This window comes from Geotrypetes seraphini, chromosome 9, assembly GCF_902459505.1.
Source record: "Geotrypetes seraphini chromosome 9, aGeoSer1.1, whole genome shotgun sequence".
NCBI lineage: Eukaryota > Metazoa > Chordata > Amphibia > Gymnophiona > Dermophiidae > Geotrypetes > Geotrypetes seraphini.
Genome location: NC_047092.1, coordinates 27862919 through 27890163, shown reverse-complemented (window position 1 = coordinate 27890163; position 27245 = coordinate 27862919). Strand labels below are relative to the sequence as shown.

The 27245-nt window shown below is 44.1% G+C and overlaps 1 protein-coding gene across 8 annotated transcripts in view; it reads right to left on the bottom strand.

Annotated features, from left to right (window-relative positions):
* Nucleotides 1-1121: 1121 nt before the first annotated feature.
* KMT2E (lysine methyltransferase 2E (inactive)) overlaps nucleotides 1122-27245 on the bottom strand; it is a 451336-nt gene continuing 425212 nt past the window's right edge. For 7 of the 8 annotated variants that reach the window (XM_033959230.1, XM_033959232.1, XM_033959234.1 and 4 more), the window contains 2 exons: nucleotides 26016-26113; nucleotides 1122-3329 (listed from right to left, as the gene is read on the bottom strand). In XM_033959230.1, coding sequence (XP_033815121.1) covers nucleotides 1869-3329; nucleotides 26016-26113 — 1559 coding nt within the window. In that variant the 3' untranslated portion in view covers nucleotides 1122-1868. Of the gene's footprint in view, nucleotides 3330-26015; nucleotides 26114-27245 lie in introns of those variants that run through there. The other variant, XR_004540680.1, reaches the window with a different exon arrangement.

Genomic DNA, 27245 nt, shown 5'->3' with positions numbered 1-27245 from the left:
GCTCTCTGAGACCACTTAGCTAATGGTGCCATAAAATGTATCTTGAATTTTATAGCCGTGGCAGAATTATTGACATCTTATCCTCACGACTCCTGTTGTGCTGTGCTCTTTTCAATGGTGAGGCGGCCTTGGGCTTTTTTTCTTCAGAGACCAAAATAAAAACACAAAAAAATTGGCGATTTAGGGGTTTGAGACCCAACCCCTATCCCTGGAAAGCACTAAAAACCACTTTTTCAGACCCCCCCTTAATTCTCCCCTAGGAAGTAATGGAGCTGTACTTACAGTCTCCAAAGGGCCTGCCTGTCAGCTCTGTGCAACTAAAACAAAGGGAAAGGGAAAGAAACTTCTGTCTCAGATTTTTCTGCCAACAGTCCAATCTTCAGGATCTTTGGGTTGCTGGTTGGACAGACCCTGACCGAGACATCCGCCCCCACGGAACCTCCACATGCAACCAGGGATGTGAAAAACACAGCCTGCTCCCTGATACCCCAAGGGCCATTACTCAAAGTGCAAACAGTCCGCAATTAGAGGTTAGCATGCTCCCAGGGGGATGGACTCTTGAGCTCTGAAGCCAGCACAAAGCAAGCTGGCTTCACAAGTCCATCTGTAGCTTGCCCTGTGGAGTAGTAGACTGGTTCTGCGGAATTGCATCCTTTCCTAGGCAGAAAACCCCTCCAAAAGGGTCTCAAGGCACCAAAGCCACCTAAAAAGCGAGAAACTTTAACAAAAAAAGAAAAAGATGCAGAGCAGTTCAGAAAGACTTCTGCACGGTTCACTTGCAGAAATGAAAAACTACAGGGGGCTCTGCATTCTGCAGCTAAGTGGGAAGAGCAGTGCAGAGAAAAGTGTGGATTTCTACAAGACCCGGGCTTGCGGGAATGGATTCCAGAAGGGATATAACAAAAAAAAGTTTTTAGGTGCAGCTTTGGCACCTAAGCTGAAATAAAAACTTACATTCAGTCAACCTCTATTGATCATAAGAGTGCTAAGAAGATATGTAACATCTCACATTTTTCTGGAAAGTTGGTATCCTTTGAAAAAGAGTACTCCAAAGCAAGTAAAATAACACTGCATAAACTATAGTGCTTTTTTCTGTTTTACACAAACTGAACCTTAGGTCAAACAATTGATAAAACTGACATAATTGTGATTTATTAACATGAATTAAAATGCCCAACCAGTGCTGCAAATGTGACAGTATATTTTAAAAAAAGTAAGACCATATACTGTACTACTTCCACAAGGATCATACACATATCCGCAAAAGGAACTTGTCATATGTACAGTGCTATACCAAATGAGATGGAAGCATTATCCAATTTTTACACGCAAAATACAGTATTTACAAAAGACAATAGAAACAATCTATACATTAAATTACAGCTTCTGTAAATAACAAAAAACAATGTATCACGCAAAAAAACTATAAAAATATGTACTGCGCTGCCTTTTATCTATATGCACATAAAGCACTGTTGACAGAAAATGAAAAGCCTGTTAGTGCCATTGCTCAGTTGTGTACTTTTAATTACATATGTATAAAAAGTAACAGAAAACATTCACTAAATGTATTTCTAACTGTGTCACTAAAATTTGAAGATTCTGCAGCATTAACTATACTGCCAGAAAAACTGCTGGAATGTTCATTTACAGAATAAAAGTAAATACTAATACTGACTTAAACAGTACATATAGTTTCAGGACTTTTAAAAAATAAAAAAATGAAGAAAAATACAATGAAAGCACTGGTGTCTGCTTTTATACAAAGTTTCATGTACAAGCTTTAAAAAGTACCTGCCACAGGTACATATAAAATATACAGTTTTATTTTACACTTTTTAAAAATGTTTGGGTGCAAGTAAGCTATTTTAATGCCATCCTGAACCATGGTAATTGTTTTGGAAAGCTGGGGGCACCTGTGGTCTGTGAATTGAAATCTGACCAGGAACTGATGCCTGCTGAGGTCCTTGAACCACATGTGGAAGGGTTACAGACCCAGGATGGGGACAGAAGGCTGCAGCTGTAGGAATACTGTTTGGTCCTTGAGGCTGGACATGTGGACCCTGGCCTGGTAGTGGGTGAGGGGGTCCTGTTCCAGCAGGCTGATGTTGAGGCCCAGGTCCTATGGTAGTATGATGTGGGGCTTGTGAGGGGTATGAAGTTATACCCTGATGAGCACCTGAAGGGAAAATGGGGGGTCCTTGATGAGATGGGAGGTGCAGTCCTTGGGCTGATGCTTGATGGTGACCAGAACCTAAAACAGTTGAAGCTGGCGGAGGTGGTGGCGGTGGAGGTGGAGCTGTATTTACTACATGCTGGTGTTGAGCTTGCAGACCTTGGTGTCCAGTTGTAGGATGATGATGGGGATGCAGAGGTATGGGCCCAGGTGGAGGTGGTGGTGGTGGTGGTAAATGGTGTCCAGTACTCTGATTATGAAGATGAGATGTAAGTGTTACTGGTACAGCATGAACAGGGCCTGTTATATGTACTACAGCATGTTGTTGATGAGATCCTGGAGCAGGTGGGGGAGGTGGTGGTGGAGGAGGAGGAGCCACAGATGTTGAAGATGAAAGGTGAATATTAGGATTCTGAGAAGCCAAGTAATGCCCTGCTGATATATGATGTCCAGGAACTGCTGGCTGACCTGTGGTGCCAGGAAGTGCTTGATTTGGTCCAGATGTAAACACAGTTTGCTGTGGTATGCTACTTTTTAACTGACTATAACTCTGAAAATTCCCAGAAGGCTGCTGGTTTTGATAATAAGTACAAGTAGTAGAAGGTGGTGGGGGTGGAGGTGGTAGAGCACTACTGTTTAAATTTTGTTGGTTAAATTGACTGTAAGATACTGAAGACTGTCCTGAAGTCACTTGGGGAAATAACTGTCCAGCAGTCTGCTGCTGCGTACTAGGTTGAAGGGTAGGTGCAGTTGGGTAGAAATTTCTATGAGGGTCTCTATGAGGTGTTCCAACTTGAGGTGATGGTGGATGATGAGGCCTGTAAGGAGATCCCAACTGCTGCGAGTGAGGCTTTGGTGAAAGATAGCCATGCTGTACAGGTGTATGAGGAGTAGATGCCTTTGGAGGATGCTCTAGATGAGGTGAAGGGGGGCAATGCAACATCAAAGGTGTATGAGGCAGTTTCTGTGAATGTGAATGACACACATGAGATTTTGAAAGGGTCTGGACACTATTTGTTGCTGCTTTTTGCTGTATGTCCAATTTTGAATGATTTGCAATCTCAGCTTCTGTTACATTAACTCCAGTCTCCAAATGCACATCTGATTTTGTAGACATTTTCCCAAGCAATGGAGCAAGAACTGGTGAACAAGGCTGCAGTGAAAGAGACAAGAATGAATACATTACACCAGGGGTGCCCACACTTTTTGGGCTTGCGAGCTACTTTTAAAATGACCAAGTCAAAATGATCTACCAACAATAAAATTTAAAAAAAACACAACGCACACTGTACGCATAGAAAATGTTAATTATCATTCCTATTCCAGGGTTTTTCAAAGAGGTCAAAGCAGATGAATCTATGCACTATCACCTCAGTAACAACCATACAAAAATAGACAAATATACCCCCCTCCCTTTTTACTAAACCACGATAGCAGTTTTTAGAGCGCAGGGAGCTGCGCTGAATGCCCAGCGCTGCTCATGACGCTCATAGGCTCCCTGCGCTAAAAAAACTCTATTGCGGTTTAGTAAAAGGGGACCTTAGTGTAAAATATAGACAGCAGATATAAATTGAGACACATTTCGATCACTAAATTTAAAATAAAATCATTTTTCCTACCTTGTCTGGTGATTTCATGAGTCTCTGGTTGCACTTTCTTCTTCTGACTGTGCATCCAGTCTTTCTTCCCTTCTTTCAGCCTGTATGCTTCCTCTCCTCCACACCTCATTCCCTCCCCCAACTTTTCCTTCCTCTCTCCCTGCCCTTTCTTTCTCTCTGCCTCCCTTTCCTTTTTTTCTGTTTCTCTTCTTTCCTTCTGTCTCCCTGCCTGCCCTTTTTCTTTCTTTCTTTCTCCCTGCCCTCCCCCAAGACACTGCCACTGCCATCGGGGACCAGGACCCAAACCGCCACCAATAACACGCCCAAAAGCCGCCGCCGCCCCAACCTCTCCCTGCTTCGGCCGACCAGCATCGCAAGGAACTGTTGGGGGAAATGCTGCCGGGTCCTGCCTTCGCGGAAACAGAAAGTAGGCAGGACCCGGCAGCAAGAAGAGGAAATGCTTCACTAACCTGTCTCCCGCCTTAGCCCGTAGCGAACGCTTGCTTCAGGGCTCTCAACATGTGCGTGCAGGCTTCCCTTCTCCCCCCTCCCCCTCCCCCTCCCCGGGCATAACTTCCGGTTTCGGAGGGAAGAGAAGAGAAGCCTGCACGCACACGTTAGAGCCCGGAGCATAAGTTCGCTAGGGGCTGAAATCTCCAAGCCGGTTTTTTGGTTTTTTTTTTTTAATGTTCAGCAGCGGCAGATGACAGCTGGGCGAACCGCCCAGCTAAAAGGCCCTAGGGAGAACACTGGAGAGGAAGGCTGATCGGCCCGTAGATCAGGACGGCAACACGAGTGCGATCGACTCGAGTTGCCTTCCTGAGCTACTGGTCGATCGCGATCGACGCGTTGGGCACCCCTGCATTACACAGAAGTTATTTTCTAATTGGCCTCTCAAAGTCTGCTTCACTTGCACTGGCCTCTCTTTCTAAATCTGTTTTCACAACTACCCCCCTCCCACCTTGCTGTGAATTTAGCTGTGTTAAAAGCATCAAGAATTGCCCCTATTACATTGCTTCACCCTATGTGCCATCTGGCAAACTCTGTTCATCACGAAAATACTCTCATCTGAACCCTTCTTCTTTATAGCTAACTTGGGATTTAGGGGTCCCTTTACTAATCGATTTAGCAGGCACTAAATGCTTAGAAACCCATAGGCATAAAATGGGTTCCTTAGTATTTAGCACATGCTAATCAGCGTTAGAGAGCTGCACGGGAACGGGGACGACGGGAATCCCGCGGGTTCCCCCTTCAGGTCATAGGGATCCCGTGGGGACGCCCCTAGGGTTGCGGGGTTCCTGCAATGTTGGATGTACTCATGAGGCTCGTCTTCTCCCTACTTGCCCTGCCGCAGCACACAGACGATCAGAAGTCTTCCACCATGTCAGCGCTGACGTCAAGAAGACTTCTGGTCGGCTGCGGCAGGGCAGGTAGGGAAAGGCAGTGGCATACCAAGGAGGACGGGGAGGGCAGTCCGCCCCGGGTGCAGCCTTAGGAGGGCGGTGCACAGCCAGCCAGGTCCCCTTACCTTTGTAGCGCTTCCCCCGACTGACCGACAACAGGCCCGGTCCGACAAATCTCCCTGCCCTGTAGCCGCGAATCTAAATTATCTTCTTACAGCAGCTTCAATACTCCAGCTGCTGTAAGAAGGTAATTTAGATTCGCGGCTACAGGGCAGGGAGATTTGTCGGACCGGGCCTGTTCTGTTGTCGAGCAGGCGGGGAAGCTCCACGAAGGTAAGGGGCAGGGAGAGAGAAAGGGAGGAAAGGTGGAGTGGAGAGGAAAAGACGCTTAAGGGAAATGGGTAAAACTGAGGGGGGAGAAGGACGCTGAAAGCACTGGGGAAGACAAAGGGGTGGAGAAGGACGCTGAAAGCACATGGGGAAGACGGGGGGGAGAAGGACGCTGAAAGGACATGGGGAAGATGGGGGGGTGAAGGACGCTGAAAGGACATGGGGAAGACAGAGGGGGAGAAGGGCGCTGACAGGACATGGGGAAGATGGGGGGAGAAGGATGCTGAAAGGAAATGGGGAAGAGAGAGTGGGGAGAAGACGCTGGCAGGGAAGAATACAGAGATGCCAGACTATGGGGGGATCGGAGGGAAGAAAATGGGTGCCAGACCAATTTGGAAGGGGAGAGAAAGGGAGAGGCACAGTAACAGAGCAAATGGAAGATGCAGAGAGAAGAGAGATAGTGGATGGAAGGAATTGAATGAGAATATCCAAAAAATCAAGAAAAGGATGCCCAAAATAAATCACAAAAAATTGCACCCTCCAAAATACAGGACAAAAAAGTCACCTTTCTTTACAAAAAGGGAGAAAAGACCTCAGTGTCTAATAGGGGCTCTTTAAGCTTCCCATATAGACAGGCTAGTTTTAAACAGAATTTAATCATAGCAGACACATCCATGGTCAGAAAAACTCCCAATTAGTAAGTGAACCTCTATTCTAATTTTCTAATAGTTTTATATATTTTCTTATAGTTTTATATATTTTTTTAAACTTTTCTTCAAACAACAATTGTCAAAAATAGAAGTCACTTATCTGAGCACTTATTTGAGCGGGTGTGTGATCGCTCAAATCCCTGACGAAGCATTTTGTTGCGAAACAGGGGCCCCTGTTGGATATTTTGGAAGAATGTTTTGACTGATAGCTTTTTTCCATAGAGCAGTTTTCCTGCTTGCTTTACTCCAAGACTACACCTGAATATCGAAGTGCTCAGATAAGTGACTTCTATTTTTGACAATTGTTGTTTGAAGAAAAGTTTAAAAAAATATATAAAACTATAAGAAAATATATAAAACTATTAGAAAATTAGAATAGAGGTTCACTTACTAATTGGGAGTTTTTCTGACCAAGGATGTGTCTGCTAGGATTAAATTCTGTTTAAAACTAGCCTGTCTATATGGGAAGCTTAAAGAGCCCCTATTAGTCACTGAGGTCTTTTCTCCCTTTTTGTAAAGAAAGGTGACTTTTTTGTCCTGTATTTTGGAGGGTGCAATTTTTTGTGAGGAATTGAATGAGAACATGAGGAAAGCAGAAACCAGGCAACAAAGGTAGGAAAAAAATTCTATTTCTTTTTTTTTTTTTTTTTTTTTGCTTCAGGATAAAGTAGTATATTAGTTGTGTTGATAAAAATTTATAAACATTAGAGGCTCTGGTAGAAACCCGTTTACAAAGTATGTATTATTTCCAATTAATATTTCCAAATTAATAAAGTCTTTTTGCTTATTTGTAAATGGGTTTCTACCAGAGCCTTTAATTCAGTAGCATAATTAAATGAAATAACTATTTCTGAAGTTTATAGGGACGGGCGGGGACGGAGGGGATTCCTCACGGAGACGGGTGGGGATGGAGGGATTCCTCACGGGGACGGGTGGGACTTTGGCGGGGACGGGTGGGATTTATGTCCCCGCGCAACTCTCTAATCAGCGTGCTCTAAATCAGTTAATGCACCTTAGTAAAAGGACCCCTTTGTCCGTTGTTTGTTTGTTTTTTTGCCAAGCTGCATTGTATGCTTGAAATAACCTTGATGATCTGACATATCTTGCTCTCTCTGGCCATATTCAGTTCCTAAAACTCACCTTTTAGTTCTTAAACCTGGCTGTCCTTATTCATAGCCTTGTTGATTTTAACCATGTTTCTTGCCTAATCCATAAGCTTTACAGAGCATAGACCATCCTTTATATGCATAACTACAGTACAAAAAAGCAGAGATGATCAGGATGATCAAGCTGGCAACTAAACTTTAACTGAAGTCCAATATACATCGGATGGAAACAAAAGCTGGCAGGGCCTAATGATTAGTGCAGTGGACTGAGATCCTGGGGAACTGGGTTTGATTCCCACTGTAGCTCCTTGTGACCCTGGCCAAGTCACTTATCTCTCCATTGCCCCAGGTACAAAAAAATGTGGAGGGGCAAAATCAAACAAACATCTAAGTCCATTTTGGGCCTACGCTAGTCGCCCCAAATCATCTACTTCTACGTCCAGCTGTTTGATTGTCCACACCACTAGTACGTTTATATTTACACTACATCGTCCAAAAAATCAAGTCCCAAACACCTAGAACAAGACCTTTTGGATGTGGGAGGGGCTAGCAAAGTGATGGACTGGCCCCAGACATGGCAACAGAGTAGTAGGGCACCTCACAGGGCACTGCTTGCCCTGGATCGGTAGCATGGAATTTTTCTACTCCTTGGGTTTTGGCCAGGTACTAGGGACTTGGATTGGACACTGTGAGAACGGGTTACTGGGCTTTAAGGACCACTGGTCTGACCCAGTAAGGCTGTTCTTATATTCACAAAAAGTGTGCCAAATAAACATCTCATCACTATTGTCTCTGTATCATGGCCTTTTGGAAATCAATTTGGTCTCAAATAAATTGTTTATTGGAAAACCATGTAGCATTATCATATGATACAATTCTGTTCGGTATGAGAACAAAAAGTCAAATTTCATCAAGTAATAATAAATATTTATTGATTATGACAGGAGTCGCCATACAACATATCATCAGTAATTGGAAAAATTACAATAGACTTAACTATACATTCTGGTGGAATTCGTTATGCCACATTTATAAAATGGAAAGAATAATTGCCATACTAAAAGGGAATCATAATAATTTTTAAAAGATTTGGGGGGGCCATTGACAAATTATTGTAATGATTAGACATAATTTTCCACTGAAAGTACATTTATACGTAGGGGGGAGGGGGGATGGTATAAAGTTCTTTTAAAGGTTTAATCAATAGATAAGAATACAATATTTATATGATATTTTTGATTAAAATATTTTTGGGAAGGGTGGGTGGAGAGGGAATAAATTTATATATTAAAGATGACAATTGAACGAATTTCAAGTGATGTGTAAAAGTTTTAAATGATGTAATATTCTGTACTTGATGTAAAATGAAAAAATGAATAAAGAATTTGAAAAAACAAAACAAAAAAAAATCTCACCACAACTCCCTTGCAGGTCATGGTGAGCCCCCCCCCCCAAAAAAAAAAAAAAACAACAACAAACAAACAAACCAAAAACCTCCTATACCCACCTGTCTACAACCCCGATAGCCCTTATGGCTGCAGGTGTCACCTATATTGCAGTAGAGTAGGGTTTGGTGTTTTTTTTTTGGTGGACTTGCATTTTCCACCATAAATGTAGTGATTAGAGTAGCTTATGGACATGGGTCGAACCTTCTATGGTTACCAGTCTCCCCCCCCCACTCCCCAGACTATGTAAGCCACCTCTGTGCAGCTCTACTAGGCTTTCCTATGCAAGGTGCTGATATTCTGGAGGCAGGTAAGGGGTGTTTTTGAAGGAATGGTTAGGGTGGGATGTGGACCATCCTAAACTTAGTCGTACTGCAAGGATAATCTAAAGTCTGCCGAGACTGCCTAGATAGAACTTATACGTTGTGACTTAGGTGATCTAAAATCAGGTCTAAGTGCCCAGAAGGTATCCAAAGTGACCAGATAGCCACTGCAGACACAAAGTACAACCCCCACCATACTCTACCAGTGATCCCCCCCACACTGCCATAAAAATCGGAATAAAAACATACATTCAGCTCTGGGCGCACAGCAGGATTCAAAGGCCTAAAAAGTCGCTGGATACGTCTAAAAAATCCATTTCGATTATCAGAACTTGGACGTCCTGTCTTTTAGGTCGTCCAAGTGCCGATCTGGGTGGGTTATTAGATGTATTTTTCTTTCCATTATGAGCCCCTTAGATTGTGAGTCTACTAGACACAGAAAAAGTACCTGCATATAATGTATACAGCACTGTATATATCTAGTAGCGCTACATATATGATTAGTAGTACATAAGAACATAAGCATCTCCTCTACTGAGTCAGACCACAGGTCCATCATGCCCAGCAGTCCGCTCATGCATCGGCCCCCTAGGTCAATGACCTGTAAGTTATCTATTGCTCTAAAGCATTTTGTATTGCATAGTAAACCTCTATTTGTACCCCTCAATCCCCTTTTCCTTCAGGAACTTGTCCAGTCCCATTTTGAAACCCACAATTGCACTTTGTTCTACCACTTCCTCTGGAAGCGGATTCCAGGTGTCCACCACCCTCTGAGTGAAGAAGAACTTTCTGGCATTTGTTCTGAATCTGTCTCCCTTCAACTTTTCCGAGTGCCCTCTAGTTTTCTTTTCCCCAGCCAGTTTGAAGAATCTGTCCCTCTCTACTTTCTCTATACCAGTGGTTTTTAACCTTGTTGGAGGTACTGAACCCCACCAGTTTCATATGCGTGTTCACCGAACCCTTCTTTATTGGAAAAATAAAATATGATTTTTACAAATTCAAAACAGGTATACAGTGAGGGAAAAAATAATATCAATTTTGAAAACAAAAAAGTTCTCCTATATTTCGAATAATAATAACATAATAATGAAATTTACTGCAAATCAGTGTGACTTCTGCTGTTGCCTCTCAGAGACCAGTTCAGAAATGCGCGGCTTTACCTTGGCAAGTGCCACTCTCATGTCATTTTCGCAACAAAGTCTGTTCCTTTTCTTCGTTTTTATGTCCAGCATCCTCGAAAAGGATTGCTCGCAAAGATATGTTGTAACAAACGGTATGAAAATTTCCAGAGCTTTCTTAGCAATAACAGGGTACATTACCAATTGTTGACACCAAAACGTTGAGAGCGTTGTTGTTCTGAAGAGTTGCTGTTGAACCTGGCTCTGCTGAATTTCAATGATTTCATCGAGGTATTCATCATTGACATCTGTTGTCTCAACACTAAACGTGAACGACTGGATATGACTCTCTTGTAGGGAAGTATCCGTCGAGAGACTTTGCAAGCTCATTTAAGTGCGTGGCAATAGTTTGCTTCAGTTCCGCGGGTACAGAAATGTCTCCGATTCCAGATATATCTTTGATCTTACTTACACAGTTGTCTAGCAGGGGAAAGTTTGCGAAGTTATCATTTTCTGTTCGTCGTTTCCATAATGGTAGCTTTTTTTGAAAAGCTTTCAGGTTTTCTTCCGCTTCGATGATGTTGACTCCACCACCCTGCATCTGCTTATTGAGATGATTGAGAGCTTCAAAGATATCAGCCATGTACGCTAAAATGAGAATGAACTCAGAATTTTTGAAGCAATCTGCATGACAATGTTGCTTCTCTTGCAAAAACAGAGCTAATTCCACACGCATGGCAAAAACACGATTCAGCACCTGTCCCCGGGATAACCACCGAACGTTAGAATGGTACAGAAGTACCTCGAATTCAGATCCCATTTCTTTACACAGCTCCTTGAAGATGCGGTGCTTCAGAGCATTATTTCGCACATAGTTCACGCATTCCACAACAATTTTTAAAACTTCTGCCAGTTTTGGAGGCAAGGTTTTTGTTGCCAACGCATGCCTGTGCAGAATGCAATGCATAACAATGATGTGTGGTGCATCGGCATTCACTAGCGCACCAAAACCGGACTTTCTTCCGAGCATGGCTGGAGCTCCGTCCGAACAAACTGCAGAAACCATATCCCACGAAAGATTGCTGTCTTTGAAGAAGTCATCCACAAGTTTCTTCACATCAGTTGCCTTAGTTGTTGTTGTAAGAGGCTTACAAAATAAAAAATCTTCCTTTATCACGTCGTCTTTCACATAGCGCACGAATACTGCAAGCTGGCTTAGATTGGAAATGTCTGTGGTCTCGTCGAGTTGAAGGCTGAATTTTGCCGGGCTTGAAATCAGATCTGCAACTACTTGAACAGGCAGAGTAGCCTTTTCATCGAATCTTGCTCTCTTCACCTTGAATTCAGCGAGCGTTGTGTTCTTGTATTTTCCATCTCCATGCAGCTTAAGGAAGTGTTCCCTTAGTTTTGCCGGAGCTAGACTAGAATTACTCAACTTGGCATTACAAATCATGCAATTAGGACACTGACTCCCATCACGTTCCGTTATACATGTGAATCCATATTGTACATATTTGTCCGACCACTTTCGTATTTTGCTCGACATAGTTAGTAAGGGATTAAAATATTAAGATAGGTATCACACGACGTACCATCACAACAGTTACAATTCGATTACTGTGCGCATCAAATCCCCTGCAGCACAGATAGGCCAAGCGATGTTGCGTGATCATCTGCAGCCAATTATGGACAAGCGGGGCGTATCATCACGAATCATAAGCGCTTCGGTCATGTTCAATCATCTATCAGTTAAATCACAAATTTTGATCAGGAATTTATTGATGTATATAAGGCATTAGTTACAGATTGATAGATCAAGAAACCGAGTACACGATCAGTCTTGATCAAAATCACTGAAAAACTGATAGATGATTGAACGTGACCGAAGCGCTATATGAGTCGGAGATGTGTTTTGACCTCCGCCGAACCCGCGAGACTGACTCACCGAACCCCTGGGGTTCGGTCGAACCCATTTAAGAACCACTGCTCTATACCCTTCATGATCTTGTAAGTTTCTATCATATCCCCTCTAAGTCTCCGCTTTTCTAGGGAGAAGAGCCCCAGCTTCTCTAAGCTCTCAGCATACGAAAGGTTCTCCATGCCCTTTATCATTTATGTTGCTCTTCTCTGGACCCTCTCAAGTACCGCCATATCCTTCTTAAGATACAGCGACCAATATTGAACGCAGTACTCCAGATGCGGTCTCACCATCGCCCTATACAGCGGGAGGATAACTTCCTTGCTTCTGGGAGTGATACCTTTTTTGATAATGCCCAACATTCTGTTCGCCTTTTTTGAGGCTGCGGCGCATTATGCCGCTGGTTTCATTGTTCTATCTACAATAACCCCCAAGTCTCTTTCTAGGTTGCCTTCCCCCAATCATATCCCCCCCATCGTGTAATTGTACATCAGGTTTCCTTTTCCCATGTGCATGACTTTACATTTCTCCACAATGAAGCTCATCTGCCATTTATTTGCCCACTCACTCAGTTTGTTCAAGTCCCTTTGAAGTTCTCTACATTCCTCAACAGTTCTAACCTTACCAGAGAGTTTTGTGTCGTCCGCAAATTTTATAATTTCACACTTCATCTCTGCTTCCAGGTCATTAATAAATATATTGAACAGCAGCGGTCCCAGCACTGACCCCTGCGGGACGCCACTCGTGACCCCTTTCCAGTCAGAATAGTGATCTTTCACTCCTACTCTCTGCTTCCTGTTCGCCAGCCAGTTTCTGATCCATCTATGTATGTCCCCTTCCACTCCGTGGTTCCACAGTTTCCTTAGTAGGCGCTCATGGGGCACCTTGTCGAAGGCTTTCTGGAAATCCAGGTACACTACGTCTATGGGTTCGCCTTTGTCTAGTTGTTTGCTTATCCGCTCAAAGAAGTGCAGTAGGTTCGTTTGGCATGATCTACCATTACAGAAACCATGCTGGCTAGATCTCATCAGCTTATTTTTTTCTATATGCTCATTGATGCTGTCCTTGATTAGCGATTCGGCCATCTTCCCCGGACTAAGGTTAAGCTGACCGGCCTATAATTCCCTGGGTCGCCTCTGGATCCTTTCTTGAAGATAGGCATAACATTCGCTATCCTCCAGTCTTCTGGGATTACCCCTGTTTTCAGGGATAGTTTGCAAATCTGCTGTAGTAACTGCTATTTCATCTCTAAACTCTTTTAGTATTCTCGGGTGGATTCCGTCTGGGCCCGGAGATTTGTCTGATTTTAGCCTATCTATCTGTTTGAGTACGTCTTCAAGGCTTACCTCCATGCACAATAATTTTTCCTCTTGGTCCCCCTTGAAGAATCTTTCTGGCTCCGGCACGTTGGATGTGTCCTCTGTTGTGAATACCGACGAGAAGAATGTGTTTAATCTGTCCGCCACCTCCTTTTCCTCCTTTACCACTCCCTTCCTGTCTCCCTCATCCAGGGGTCCCACCTCTTCCCTTGCCAGTTGTTTCCCCTACACATATCGAAAGAATGGTTTGAAATTCCGCACCTCCTTGGGAAGTCTCTCTTCATACTCTCTTTTTGCTGATCTGACCACGCGGTGACATTCTTTTTGATGCATCCTGTGCTCTTTCCAATTTTCCTTGGATTTATCCTTTTTCCATTTTTGAAGGATTATTTCTTGTCTCTTATCACCTTCTTAACTTCCTTGGTTAACCATGGTGGGTCTCTTGCTTGATTCTTTCTGCACCCCTTTCTAAACCTGGGTATATACCGGTTTTGCGCTTCGTTTACCGTGTCCTTGAATAGGATCCAGGCTTACTCCACCATCTGTGCCTTTCTGGAGCTGTTCCTTCACCATTTGTCTCATGGCATCAAAGTTCCCTTTCCTGAAGTTGAACGTTGTTGCAATGGTTCTCCTTCCCTTTGGCCTACCTATTTCTATTTTGAATTGGATCATGTTGTGATCACTGTTTCCTAATGGTCCCATAACTTCTACTCTGTGGGCAGGTCCTCCAGAGTAGCTGTCCCTTTCGTCGGATCCTTGACAAGTTGTTCCAAGAAGCAGTCCCGTACAGCCTCCAGGAATTCCAATCCCTTCGAGCATTTTGAAACTCCATGGCTCCAGTCTATCCTGGGATAGTTGAAATCTCCCATAACTATGATGTTTGCGTTTTTACATTCTCGCCTCAACTCGGCTCTCAGTTCTTCATCCTTTGCTTCCGTTTGCCCAGGTGGGCGGTAGTACAGGCCCATCTTCACCTCTGTTCCCTTTCTTCCTGGTATTTTGATCCATATTGATTCCAGTTGGTCATTTGTCGTTGCTTCGTCCATTTCGGTTGATGGAATGGTATCTCTTGCGTACAGTGCTAATCCACCTCCTCTCTGATGTGTCCTGTCTCTCCGGTATAGCTTGTACCCTGGCAGTACTGTGTCCCATTTGTTTTCTTCGCTCCACCATGTCTCCGTGATTGCTATGATGTCTAAGTTTTCATCTTTAGCCATGATTTCTAGTTCCCCCATTTTGTTCTTCAGGCTCCTTGCATTAGTGTACATACAATGTAAGTCTCCATATTTTTGTCCTCTTGTTATTTTCCCATGCGATTCATTTTTCTTTTCGTCCCCTTCTGCCGACTCTTGTTTATTGTCTCTCTTGTCTTCCCCTAGTGGTGCGTGGTATGTATCCTTATTGTGGTTTTTTTTCCTTCCTTTTTGCATTTATCATCTTCCTCCTGCTCCCATTTGCCTTCCCATTGTAGTGGTCTCCTCCTGTCCCCCTCATGTTTCGTCTGTCTCCGTTGGCTATTCATCACCTGTTTGGTGTTTTTTGTTGTTCCTTTGGTGTTTTTGGTGTCTTCCCAGCGCTCTCCCCTCTCAGTATCCTCTCGGGACACCGTCTTCTGAATCATCAACACCTGGTTGACTGTCGGCTTTCCCCTACTTCTTAGTTTAAAGCTTGCTCTATTCCTCTCTTGACGTTGTTTGCTAGTAGTCTAGTGCCCACCGTGCTCAGGTGTAATCCATCTCTCCGGAAGAGCTTGCTCTTTCCCCAGAACTTTGTCCAGTTCCTCACGCATTTATTGATTGTAGTTCCGTCTGCCTCTTCACGTCTGCCCTTGGTACTGGTAGGATCTCTGAGAATGCTATCCTCTGGGTCCTCATCTTCAGCTTTCTTCCCAAAGTCTCGAACCGTTCAGTGAGTGCCTTCCTGCTGTAGTCTCTCCTGGCGACATCATTTGTCCCGACATGGACTAACACTGCTGTCTCTTCCGTCTCCGCTCCCTCCAGGATCCTTTCAATTCTGTCGATGATGTCCGTAGTTCTTGCTCCTGGGAGACAGGTCACCAGCCGATCCTCTCTCCCTCCTGCGATGTGGCTGTCCACCTGTCTTAGGATCGAGTCTCCCACCAGGATCGCAGATTTCCCTTTTTTCAGTCTGCTGTGGTCGCAGGTCAGTGTCCTTGGTGGTTCTTGTTTCTTCTCCCTCAAGGCGCTGGTAGGGTCTTGCCTCTTCCTCCTGCGTGTTCCCTCCATTGGATCCTTCTGCCTCGGTGTCAGATGGTTCGTGTCCTCTGTTCTGTGCATCCGCTTTGTTCCTGTGCTGCTCCTGTTCTTGCTCTTCCACCCTCCCAAAGTCGTCCTCAATGAACTTCTCCCCTCCTCGATGGTCTTCCACTCTCCTGTAGGCGTCTTTAATGAACTTCTCAAGTTCCCTGACTTGTTCCTCGATGTGCCTCTCTCTCGTAGGGTAATCGTCTGTCTGGAAGGGGTCTTCTGGGATGTAGAGTCCCTCCAGTTCCCGGATCCTGTGCCTCAGATGACTGACTTCACTCTTCAAGTTCTTCAGTTCCTGACATCGTCCGCACACATACGACTGCCTTCCCGAGGGGAGGTAGTCGTACATGTGGCAGTCCGTGCAGTACACTGGGAAGCTCAATCCCCTGGGCTCCTGTAGCTTCCATTCTTGTCCTCCTTCTAGAAGTTCCTGTGCTCTTGCTAGTGTGCTCTCTCCTATTCCTGTGTCTTCCTGATCCTCTACGTCTTATGCTTCCTGCTGCTTGTGCGAGCGCGTTGTCCTTCCCTTCCTAGCCCTCTGTGCCTGCCAGAGCCTTTTGCTTGAGTTTGCCTTTCCTTAATCTTTTGTCTTTACTGCTCTTCTTGTGTGAGTTCTCTGCTTGTGTGTATTCTCTCTGCTTGAGTGTGTTCTCTCGCTGCCGCTGTCGAATGTGCCGAGGTGTATGTTACCTCTTGGGCCTTTCTCATGGGCCTTACCCTTTTCCTGTCTTCTGTTCCCGCTGCTTTACTTCTGCCCCTCTGCTTGTCTCTTCTCTTTGCTCTTGTGTGAATCCTTTGTGCTGACTCTTTTATCCTATGTGCTGACTATCCTTGTGTGCGTTCTTAAGGCTCTTCGCAAAGGCGCTCTCACTAAGGCAAGCGCCTTTGCTGCTCGCCTTCGCTGCGCGCCAAATGGCTGCGCGCTGTTGGCTCCCCTCCTTTTAAAGGGGAGTCCGGAGCTACCTCTCGCTACTTGCTCCGCGCTGCCGCTAGCCTCTGCTTCCTCCTCCGATGATTTTACCTCCTGCTATCACCTCCTTTCTTCTCCGTCTGCCTCTCCTGCTTCCTCAGCCGCTGCCTACACTCGCTGCTTCCACGCAGCTGTGAAAACCTTAGCGCCGCTGGCCTCCTTTTAAAGGGGAGTCCAGGCGTCGAAGCTGTTGGTGACGTGGTGCAGGTGGGCGGAGCTACCTCTTGCTACCCGCTCCACACTGCCGGATTTTACCTCCTGCTACCACCTCCTTTCTTCTCCGTCTGCCTCTCCTGCTTCCTCAGCCGCTGCCTCCACGCCTGTGTCAGGGGTTCAACAAAATCTTAGTACAAATGCTTCATAAAACCACTGTATAAAATTATGAAAAAACCTAATAAAACAAAAGTAGAGAACGGAGGTAAAGTAATTCAAAACAAAAATCAAACACAGTCCACAGTAATGTTAGTGCATTAAAGTAAAAAAATATTAACCAGCAAAAGAAAAAGCCTCAGAGCATTGGAGGTGTGTATCTATACTCACCCATCCTTACATCATTGGCAGAAAAAACTTTTGTTTAAAGGTTAAATAAGCCTTGAGGTAAGCAAAAACTATCAATTAGGCACTTGCTGTTTTAGACTAGATAACAGGGAAAAGGCGATCGTTTCGTGGCAGATCGCCACTGCTTCAGGGCCACCCACTGGAAATAGCTATCTGTTCAACGGTCTGTGGCACATAGTTGAGACAGAGACCATCAAACAGATAGTTATTTCCAGTGGGTGACCCTGAAGCAGTGGTGATTCTGCCACGAAACGATCGTCGGCCCTTTTCCCTGCTATCTAGTTTAAAACGGTGAGTGTCTAATTGATAGTTTTTACTTACCTCAAGGCTTATTTAACCATTAAACAAAAGTTTTTTCTGCAGATGATGTATGGATGGATGAGTGTGGGTACACACCTCCAATGCTCTGAGGCTTTTTCTTTTGCTGGTTAACATTTTTTTGCTTTGATGCACTAACATTACCACGGAGTGTGTTTGATTTTTGTTTGCAAAAAATAACTAGACATTCTGAATATAGTTCCTCGTGTTTTCTTCAAATTGCCTTTAAATTGGTTGCTTTTTTGCATCATTTTATAAAGCAGTTTTATGAAGTATAAATAACTAAGATTTTGTTGAACCCCTGGATGCAGGCAGATTTACCGAAACTCAGCCTGTGTCGGGTTTTGTTTCCATATTGGCCTTCAATTAAAGTTTAGTTGCCAACTTGATCACCCTGGTCATGTCTCCTCTTTTTTTTTCTTTGTTGGAAATTTTTTTTCTCCTTTTTTGTATGTGGCCTCATAACTACAGTGCTGCACCTGTTCAGTATTGGTATGGAAATGATCAAATACTGACAGTAGGATTATGCAGAGAACACCCAGTCATATACTTCTCTGTTAGCAATGCAAACAATGTTACAACTCTTCTTTCCACACAATATTCTAGTTGTCTTTTATAATCTCATCTGCATTTCTCTTTAAACAAGATTTATTTTACTGAATATATAATAAACAGCACTGCAGTTAATGGGGTAGCTGATGCTAAGAAATCTAGTTTATGGGATACATAGAGGGAACTAGTGTAACGAGTGGGTATTTAAGCTACCTTGTGCATTTCTTCTAGATACAAAGACTTTTTTTTTATTTAAACAAAGAAATAAACTCAAAATCTATTAACACTAACTTAAAACATAACTACCTATTTTTAATTGTAATTAGCTTGGTGCACTGTACTGGTCTGAATGCACTGCCAAACTGAAGAGCATGGATCTCACTGAACTAGCAGTAACCCTCCCAATATACACACTATCATCAAAGTCCTGGTTTAACATAAAGGTAAAGACTACTGAATGGATCTAGGGTGAGCAACCCTGTTGAATTTTCAGGATTTCTACAATGAATATGCATGAGATGTATTACCATACAATGGAGACATGCAAATCTCATGTACATAAGAACATAAGAAGTTGCCTCTGCTGAGTCAGACCAGAGGTCCATCGCGCCCAGCAGTCCGCACCCGCGGTGGCCCATCAGGCCCATGACCTGTACGGTGATCTTTGTCTGAACCCTTAAATCCCCTTGGTTTCTATCTAAACTCTCTCTATATCCCATCTCTACCTCTATCTGTATCCCTCAATCCCCCTATCTTTCAGGAATTTATCTAATCCTTCTTTAAAACCCTGGAGTGTACTCTGTCCTATCACAGCCTCCGGCAGTGTGTTCCATGTGTCCACTACCCTCTGAGTGAAAAAGAACTTCCTAGCATTGGTTCTAAACCTGTCCCCTTTCAGCTTCTCCGAGTGCCCCCTTGTACTTGTGGGCCCCATTAGTCTGAAGAATCTATCTCTGTCTACCTTCTCGATACCTCTCATGATCTTGAAAGTCACTATCATGTCTCCTCTGAGTCTCCGCTTTTCCAGGGAGAAGAGCCCCAGCCTTTCTAACCTGTCTGCATATGAAAGGTTTTCCATGCCTTTTATCATTTTCGTCGCTCTTCTCTGGACCCTCTCAAGCATCGCCATGTCCTTCTTGAGGTACGGCGACCAATACTGGACACAGTACTCCAGGTGCGGGCGCACCATCGCTCGATACAGCGGCATGATGACTTCCTTCGTCCTGGTTGTGATACCCTTCTTAATAATACCCAACATTCTATTTGCTTTCTTAGAGGCTGCTGCACATTGTGCCGTTGATTTCATTGTTGTATCCACTAGCACACCCAAGTCCTTTTCAAGGTTACTTTCCCCTAGCACCGATCCCCCCATTTGGTAGCTGAACATCGGGTTCTTTTTCCCTATATGCATGACCTTGCATTTCTCTGTATTAAATCGCATTTGCCATTTGTTTGCCCACTCTTCCAGTTTGTTTAGGTCCCTTTGTAGGTCTTCGCATTCCTCCGCGGTCCTAACCCTGCTGCAGAGTTTGGTGTCATCTGCAAATTTTATAACCTCACACTTCGTCCCCGTTTCCAGGTCGTTTATAAACACATTGAACAGCAGCAGTCCGAGCACTGACCCCTGTGGAACACCGCTCGTGACACTCCGCCAGCCTGAGTATTGTCCCTTCACCCCAACCCTTTGTTTTCTGCCTGCCAACCAGTGTTTAATCCATCTGTATATATCCCCTTCCACCCCGTGGTTTTGCAGTTTCCTAAGTAGTCGCTCATGGGGCACCTTGTCAAAGGCTTTCTGGAAGTCGAGGTAAATGATGTCTATGGGTTCCCCTTTGTCCATCTCGCTGTTTATACCTTCAAAGAAGTGCAGTAAGTTTGTTTGGCACGACCTTCCCCTGCAGAAGCCATGTTGGCTCTCTTTCAGTTGTCCGTTTGTTTCCATGTGCTCACAGATGCTGTCCTTTATCAGTGCTTCCATCATCTTGCCCGGAACTGAAGTCAAGCTCACCGGCCTGTAGTTCCCGGGGTCACCCCTTGATCCCTTTTTAAAAATAGGTGTGACGTTAGCTATTTTCCAGTCCTCTGGGATCTGCCCCGTTTTCAAGGATAGGTCAAAAATTTATCGGAGTGTTTCCGCTATTTCGTTTCTTAGCTCTTTTAGAACCCTTGGGTGGATTCCATCTGGGCCCGGCGATTTGTCGCTTTTCAGTCTATCTATCTGCTTGAGGACATCCTCATGGCTTATCTCTATTTGCGCCAGTTTTTCTTCTTCTCGATCTCCACTTATGGTCTCTTCGGGTTCTGGTATATAGGATATGTCCTCGCTTGTGAAGACCGACGAGAAGAATTTGTTCAACCTGTCAGCTACCTCTTTTTCCTCCTTTACCACTCCCTTTCTGTCTCCATCATCCAACGGTCCTACTTCCTCCCTCGCCGGTTGCCTCCCTTTAACGTATCTGAAGAACGTTTTGAAGTTTTTTGCTTCCCCAGCCAGCCTCTCTTCGTATTCTCTTTTTGCTTTCCTAATCACTCGGTGACAGTTTTTCTGGTATGTTTTATGTTCCTTCCGGTTTTCCTCGGTTTGGTCCTTTTTCCATTTTCGGAAAGATTTCTTCTTGTCACCTATCGCCTTCTTCACTTCATTTGTTATCCATATCGGGTCCTTTGTTCGATTTTTTTTGCACCCTTTCCTAAACCTGGGGATGTACAGGTTTTGTGCTTCTTGCACCGTGTCTTTGAATAGGGACCAAGCTTTCGCTACGGTCTCCATTCGTATTGAGCCTTTTTTTTTTAGTTTCTTTCTCACCATTGCTCTCATAGCATCGTAGTTCCCTTTCTTGAACTTGAACGCCGTTGCTGTGGTTCTCATCACTTTGGATGTTCCTACCTCTAATTTGTACCGGATCATGTCGTGGTCGCTGTTTCCCAGTGGTCCTCCTACCACCACTTCCTTTGCAGGTCCCCCTAGCCCATTTAGGATTAGGTCAAGAGTGGCATCCCCTCGCGTTGATTCCTTGACAAGCTGTTCCATGAAGCAGTCTCTCACGGCCTCCAGGAATTCTGTTTCCCTCGCGCAGTTTGAGTTTCCAAGGCTCCAGTCTATCCCGGGGTAGTTGAAATCCCCCATCACTATCACCCTTCCGCTTTTGCATTCCCGCCTCAATTCTGCTTCCAGCTCTTTGTCGTTCACTTCCGTTTGTCCAGGAGGGCGATAGTACAGTCCCAATTTTATGTCAGCTCCATTTCCTCTTGGTAATTTAACCCATAATGATTCCAGTCCTTCCGCCCTTGCTGCCGTATCCATTCTGGTCGACTGAATGGTGTCCTTTATGTACAGTGCTATTCCTCCACCCTTCTTGTAAGTCCTGTCTCTCCTGTAGAGTTTGTACCCTGGCAGTACTATGTCCCATTTGTTGTCCTCAGTCCACCATGTTTCAGTGATTCCAATAATGTCTAGGTCCTCGTTTTTGGCCATGACTTCCAGTTCTCCCATTTTGGTCCTTAGGCTCCTTGCGTTTGCGTATAAGCAGTTTAAGTTCTGATTTTTTTTCTTCCCTGCTGTTCTTCCTTGTGAATTGTTCTTCATGCCGTCCTCCTCATGGGCTGTCAGCCCCTGAATTTCATTTTGTTCTTCCTCATCCTGCGGTGCATCTTCTTTGTCCTTAGCCTGTTTCCTCATTTCCATCTGTTTCTCTATCTCCCGCGGTTTGCTCCCCTTATTGGTCTCTAGTTCCACTTGACTCTTGGACCCCTGTAGTTTATCATTTGTTTCTTCCCAGCATTTTTCCCTCTCAGTATCTTCAGTGGATACTCTTGTCCGAAGCGACGATGTCAGGTCGACTGTCGGCTTTCCCCTTCTTCTCAGTTTAAAGCCTTCTCTATTTCTTTCTTGACGTTGTTCGCCAGCAGTCTTGTTCCTGCTGCGCTCAGGTGCAGTCCGTCCCTCCTGTAGAGCTTGTTCTTCCCCCAAAAAGTCGTCCAGTTCTTCACAAAGTGGAAGCCTTCCTCTTCACACCATCTCCTCAGCCATGTGTTTATTGCTTGTAGCTCAATCTGCCTCTTCGCATCAGCCCTCGGTACTGGCAGGATCTCTGAGAATGCTATCTTCTGTGTCCTCAGCTTCAGTTTCTTTCCCAGGATCTTGAACTGCTCGGTTAGTGTAGTCCTGCTGTAATTTCTTCTGTTGACATCATTTGTTCCTACGTGGATGATCACTGCTGTCTCTTCCGTCTCAGCTCCCTCCAGGATCCTCTCGATTCTGTCAGTGATGTCCTTCGTTCTTGCCCCTGGGAGACATGTCACCAGCCGATCTTCTCTCCCTCCTGCTACGTGACTGTCCACTTCTCTCAGGATTGAGTCTCCCACTACAATTGCGGATTTCCCTTTCCTCAGCCTCCTCTTTGGCCTCAAGTCTGTATCTTCAGTGTGGTGCGATACTTCTTCCTCAGGATTCTGATGGATCTTTGCCTCCTCTGCTTGCTTGACGTTTTCATAAGGTCCTTCTCCCCTGGTGTCTGTTGTATATCCATTAAGAAAAGCCTGAAAACCCTACTGGGTTGCAGCCCTTGAGGACCAAGGTTGCTCACCCCTGCTCTAGGGAGCAAATACACAAAACCTAAAAAACACTACAATCCATGTTCTATAGCTGTTTAATGCATACAAGATGATGTTATTGGTATTTCAAAGAGTAGCAAATGTGCATTCACTGGCATTTTCTTAAAATACTGATGTCGTGTTAATCATCAGAGGGTTGGTGCATAGAGGCAGCTCCAGAATGAACAACAGTAAGCTGAATTATAGGTGGTGTTTGTGGTTTTGAACATTTACAGAGGTTGGCGGAGCTTGGTAAGCAAACTGAGCAACAAAAGGAGTGACAAATCACATCATTTCCTGGTAATCTCATAATAATTTCAACTTGCACTATCTTTATCATTGGCATAGATGTCAACATTAAAAAACAACAAGTCTGAAATATGTAATACTGTTCTTCCAAGTGAAAAATGGTTGAAGCATGAGCCCTCCTCACTGGAAAAAACATTGATGAAAACTCTGACATACAACTTGATTTATTAATCTCTAAAATGTTCTCTTATGATGGTCTTGAAAGATCACAAGTTGAAGAAACAAAGTTGGTTCAAACTGAGGTTGAAATATTGAATGCACAGTTCACCGATGCATGTACTATATCGATACAATCCCACAATTGTGCAACGAAACTCTCAACTTTTAACAAAATTATCAAGATATCTCAAATTTACAGAGACATCGAGGACTTATCTAATCGAAGTCGCAGAAGCAACATCAGAATCATTGGCCTCCCTGAGGAAGCAGAGGGCTCAGACTCATCATCTTCTTAATGGTTCTACTGTCCAAATTGTTAAACCTCAAATTTACAAATGCTCTTGAAAGTACACATTGTGTTCCATCATGTTTCTCTACCAATCAAAAATCCCCAAGACCAATAGTCACCAAATTTCTGTGACTACAACATGCTCTTCAAATCCTAACAGCTGCAAAATCACATCCTCAATGTCTATACCAAGGGAAAAAACTATTAATTTTACTAGACCTAGTCAAAACATAGAAACATGATGGCAGATAAAGGCCAAATGCCCCAGCTAGTCTGCCCATCCACCGTAACAATTATCTCTTCCTCTCTCTAAGAGATCCAACGTGCCTATCCCAGGCTTTCTTGAATTCAGGCACAGTCTGTCTCCACCACTTCTTCCGGGAGACTGTTCCATGTATCTACCACTCTTTCTGTAAAAAAGTATTTCCTTAGATTACTCATGAGCCTATCACCTCTTAGCTTCATCCTATGCCCTCTCATTCCAGAGCTTCCTTTCAAATGAAAGAGACTCGACGCGCGTTTACATCGTGTAGGTATTTAAATGTGTCTATCATAACTCCACTCTGAAGTAGGCCGCTGCTAGGCCTCTTCAAATTAATAAGAATGACCTCAAGACAACCCAATTTCTGTATATAAATTTATTGGTAGTAAACAAAAGTCAGCTTTCATGTAGTAAAGTAACAGCAGATTGAGCTAACAGATTATATACAGAATAGCCGGCCTATCTGATATGTGGAATCTGTCCCGAAGTATGGATTAAGTGGGCTACTTTTATACTCTATTCAATAGCCTAAAATGGAAGATATTTCCTGGTTACAAATCACATGATTACTTTCTATTGGATTATTATGTTTGTCACATTTGTTGATTGGACAGTATACATGTTGGTCATAGTCATATTGAAGGCATTATGTCACCTAGTGCCAAATATGGCTTTCTATTTTCCCCTGACAATGTAAAGCTTGAGAAATGAGCATCGAAATGGAAAATGAGGTTCAACATGGATAAGTGTAAAGTGATGCATCTTGGTAACAAAAATCTCATGCACGAATACAGGATGTCTGGGGCGGTACTTGGAGAGACCTCCCAGGAAAGACTTGGGAGTTCTAATTGACAAATCAATGAAGCCATCCGCCCAATGCATGGTGGCGGCGAAAAGGGCAAACAGAATGCTAGGCATGATAAAGAAGAGGATCATGAACAGATTGGAGGTTATCATTCCGCTGTACCGGGCCATAATATGCCCTCACCTGGAGTACTGCGTCCAGCACTGGTTGCTGTACATGAAGGAGGACATGGTACTACTCGAAAGGGTCCAGATAAGAGCAACTAAAATGGTTAAAGGGCAGGAGGAGTTGACGTACCATGAGAGATTGGAGATACTGGGGCTCTTCTCCCTTGAAAAGAGGAGACTGAAAGGTGACATGATCGAAACATTCAAGATATTGAAGGGAGTAGATAAAGACAGATTGTTCACCCTCTTCAAGGTAGGGAGAACGAGAGGGCACTCCCTAAAGCTGAAAAGGGATAGATTCTGTACAAACGTAAGGAAGTTCTTCTTCACCCAGAGAGTGGTAGACAACTGGAACGCTCTTCCGGAGTCTGTTATAGGGGAAAACACCCTCCAGGGATTCAAGACAAAGTTGGACAAGTTCCTGCTAAACGGGAACGTACGCAGGTGAGGCTGGACTCATATAGAGCACTGGTCTTTGACCTAAGGGTCGCCGTGTGAGCGGACTGCTGAGCAAGATGGACCACTGGTCTGACCCAGCAGCGGCAATTCTTATGTTCTTAAGAGAGAGGGCACTGCTCAGGGAGGCAGAACAGAGAAAAGTGATTGATGCCTTCTACAATCCAACTCGTGAGTTGAGGTACACAACCCTTCTGTAAGGAATTGTATGTTGTTTGCACAGGAATAGGAGTGTCTCATATTTTGGAACACATAGTATACCTTGTTTGGGATGTTACATTGTGCGTACCAATCATTGTATACTGTTTTCTGTTAGTTTAGAAACATGATGGCAGATAAAGGCCAAATGGCCCATCCAGTCTACCCATCCACAGCATCCACTATTACTCGTCTCCCTAATAGATCCCACGTGCTTGTTCCAGGTTTTCTTGAATTCAGACTGTACACTGTTTTCTGTTAGTATGTTTAATAAAAACTTCTTGTTAAAATGAAAAAAATAAAATAAAACCCCAAACAACACAGTTGTATATGAAATTGTCACTGCTTACTCTCTTTAAGTGACTTTATTACTGTGGGATTAGGCAGGGCAACTCCGGTCCTTGAGGGCCAGAATCCAGTCGGATTTTCAGGATTTCCCCAATGAATATGCATTGAAAGCAGTGCATGCAAATAGATCTCATGCATATTCATTGGGGAAATCCTGATAATCCGACTGGATTCCAGCCCTCGAGGACCAGAGTTACCCACCCCTGGATTAGGGGCATTGTACGTATAAAAAACTAAATACTATGTCAGCCTTTTATTCTGTATGTCTGGTGGGTTTTTTCAATACAGAGTTATGAAAAAAGTATTTTTATGCATTACCTTGTTCAATTTTGAAGGACTTTTACATGCTTTCTGAGAAACATCTGGGGATAGACATTCCTTTGTGCTTGTGGGCTCCATATTTTCAGAATAAGGCTCTACAAAAAAAAAAGAACAGTACCATAAATTCAGGGTAATGTGGCTGCAACATTTTCTGGGTCAATGTCAATTGGTAGGAAGAGCAATTGTGGCATCCTAACAATTGCCAAATCCTACCAATTGTGGCATCCTGCCAAACAGCCCCATGCCCAAAATTTCTCCTTCTATCACCTCTCTCCAGCACCATGTCACATCTCTCCCCTCAGAGAGCGATGAGAGGGAGAAATGTTGGATGTAGTGATGGAAAGGGATACAAAATCCACGGCTTTGAGAAGAGCAGCAAATTCCAAGGGACTCCCATCGGCGGCCCAAGTTCTGTATCCTAAGTAGAAAATGACACGAGGACAAATTTTTCCCCATCTCTGCAGGAACTCAATTGCTCCATCCCTTCCCTGCGAGTTTTGTCATTGCCCTTGTTCCATTCCTGTAAACTCTGCCTTAAACTGCACAAGCCTCAAACACTTATGATTTTAAAGTGAGGCTTGACAGTTCTTCAGAGCTTGACATCAATACTGACTGCATGGATTGTGGCAGATTCCCCATCTTATTCTCACTGGCGATCCCTAATGATTGAGCAAGCTGCCTTGGAGCGCTGTGACTTTGCAGATATTGATTCCCCTGGGGGCAAATATTTTTATTCCATATGGGAGCCCTTTTGGCTCACCTTGACACCCTATACTTGCAGCAGACTGTTGAATGGTTAACCACTTGTTCTTATGGTTCTTGGACCGGCGTAGGAGAGTCTTCTGTTCATTTGGGGGAGGGTGGGTGCTATAGAATTGTTTATTACTATGCTATTCATTATCTGTTTTCTCTGTGATTTGTCTGCATTTTGAAAATGAATGAAAACATTTAAACATAAATTGAGGCTTGTGCAGATGAGGACAAAGCTTGCAGGAATGGGGACAGGGACAGGAAAAGAACTCTAAGAGACGGGACGGGAAAATTAGTTCCTTGTGTTATTCTCTAATCCTAAGTTTGGGCCCCTCCCTCCCTTTGTCCCAAGTTTGGTGCCCCCTCCCTCCAGTGCCCCAATGCAATCCTTCCCTCCCTTTTGTACCCCAAGTTTGTGCCCCCCTTCAATGGGTGTGAACCCCTGGCAGAAGACACCCGTGCAGGCCTCCTCCTCCT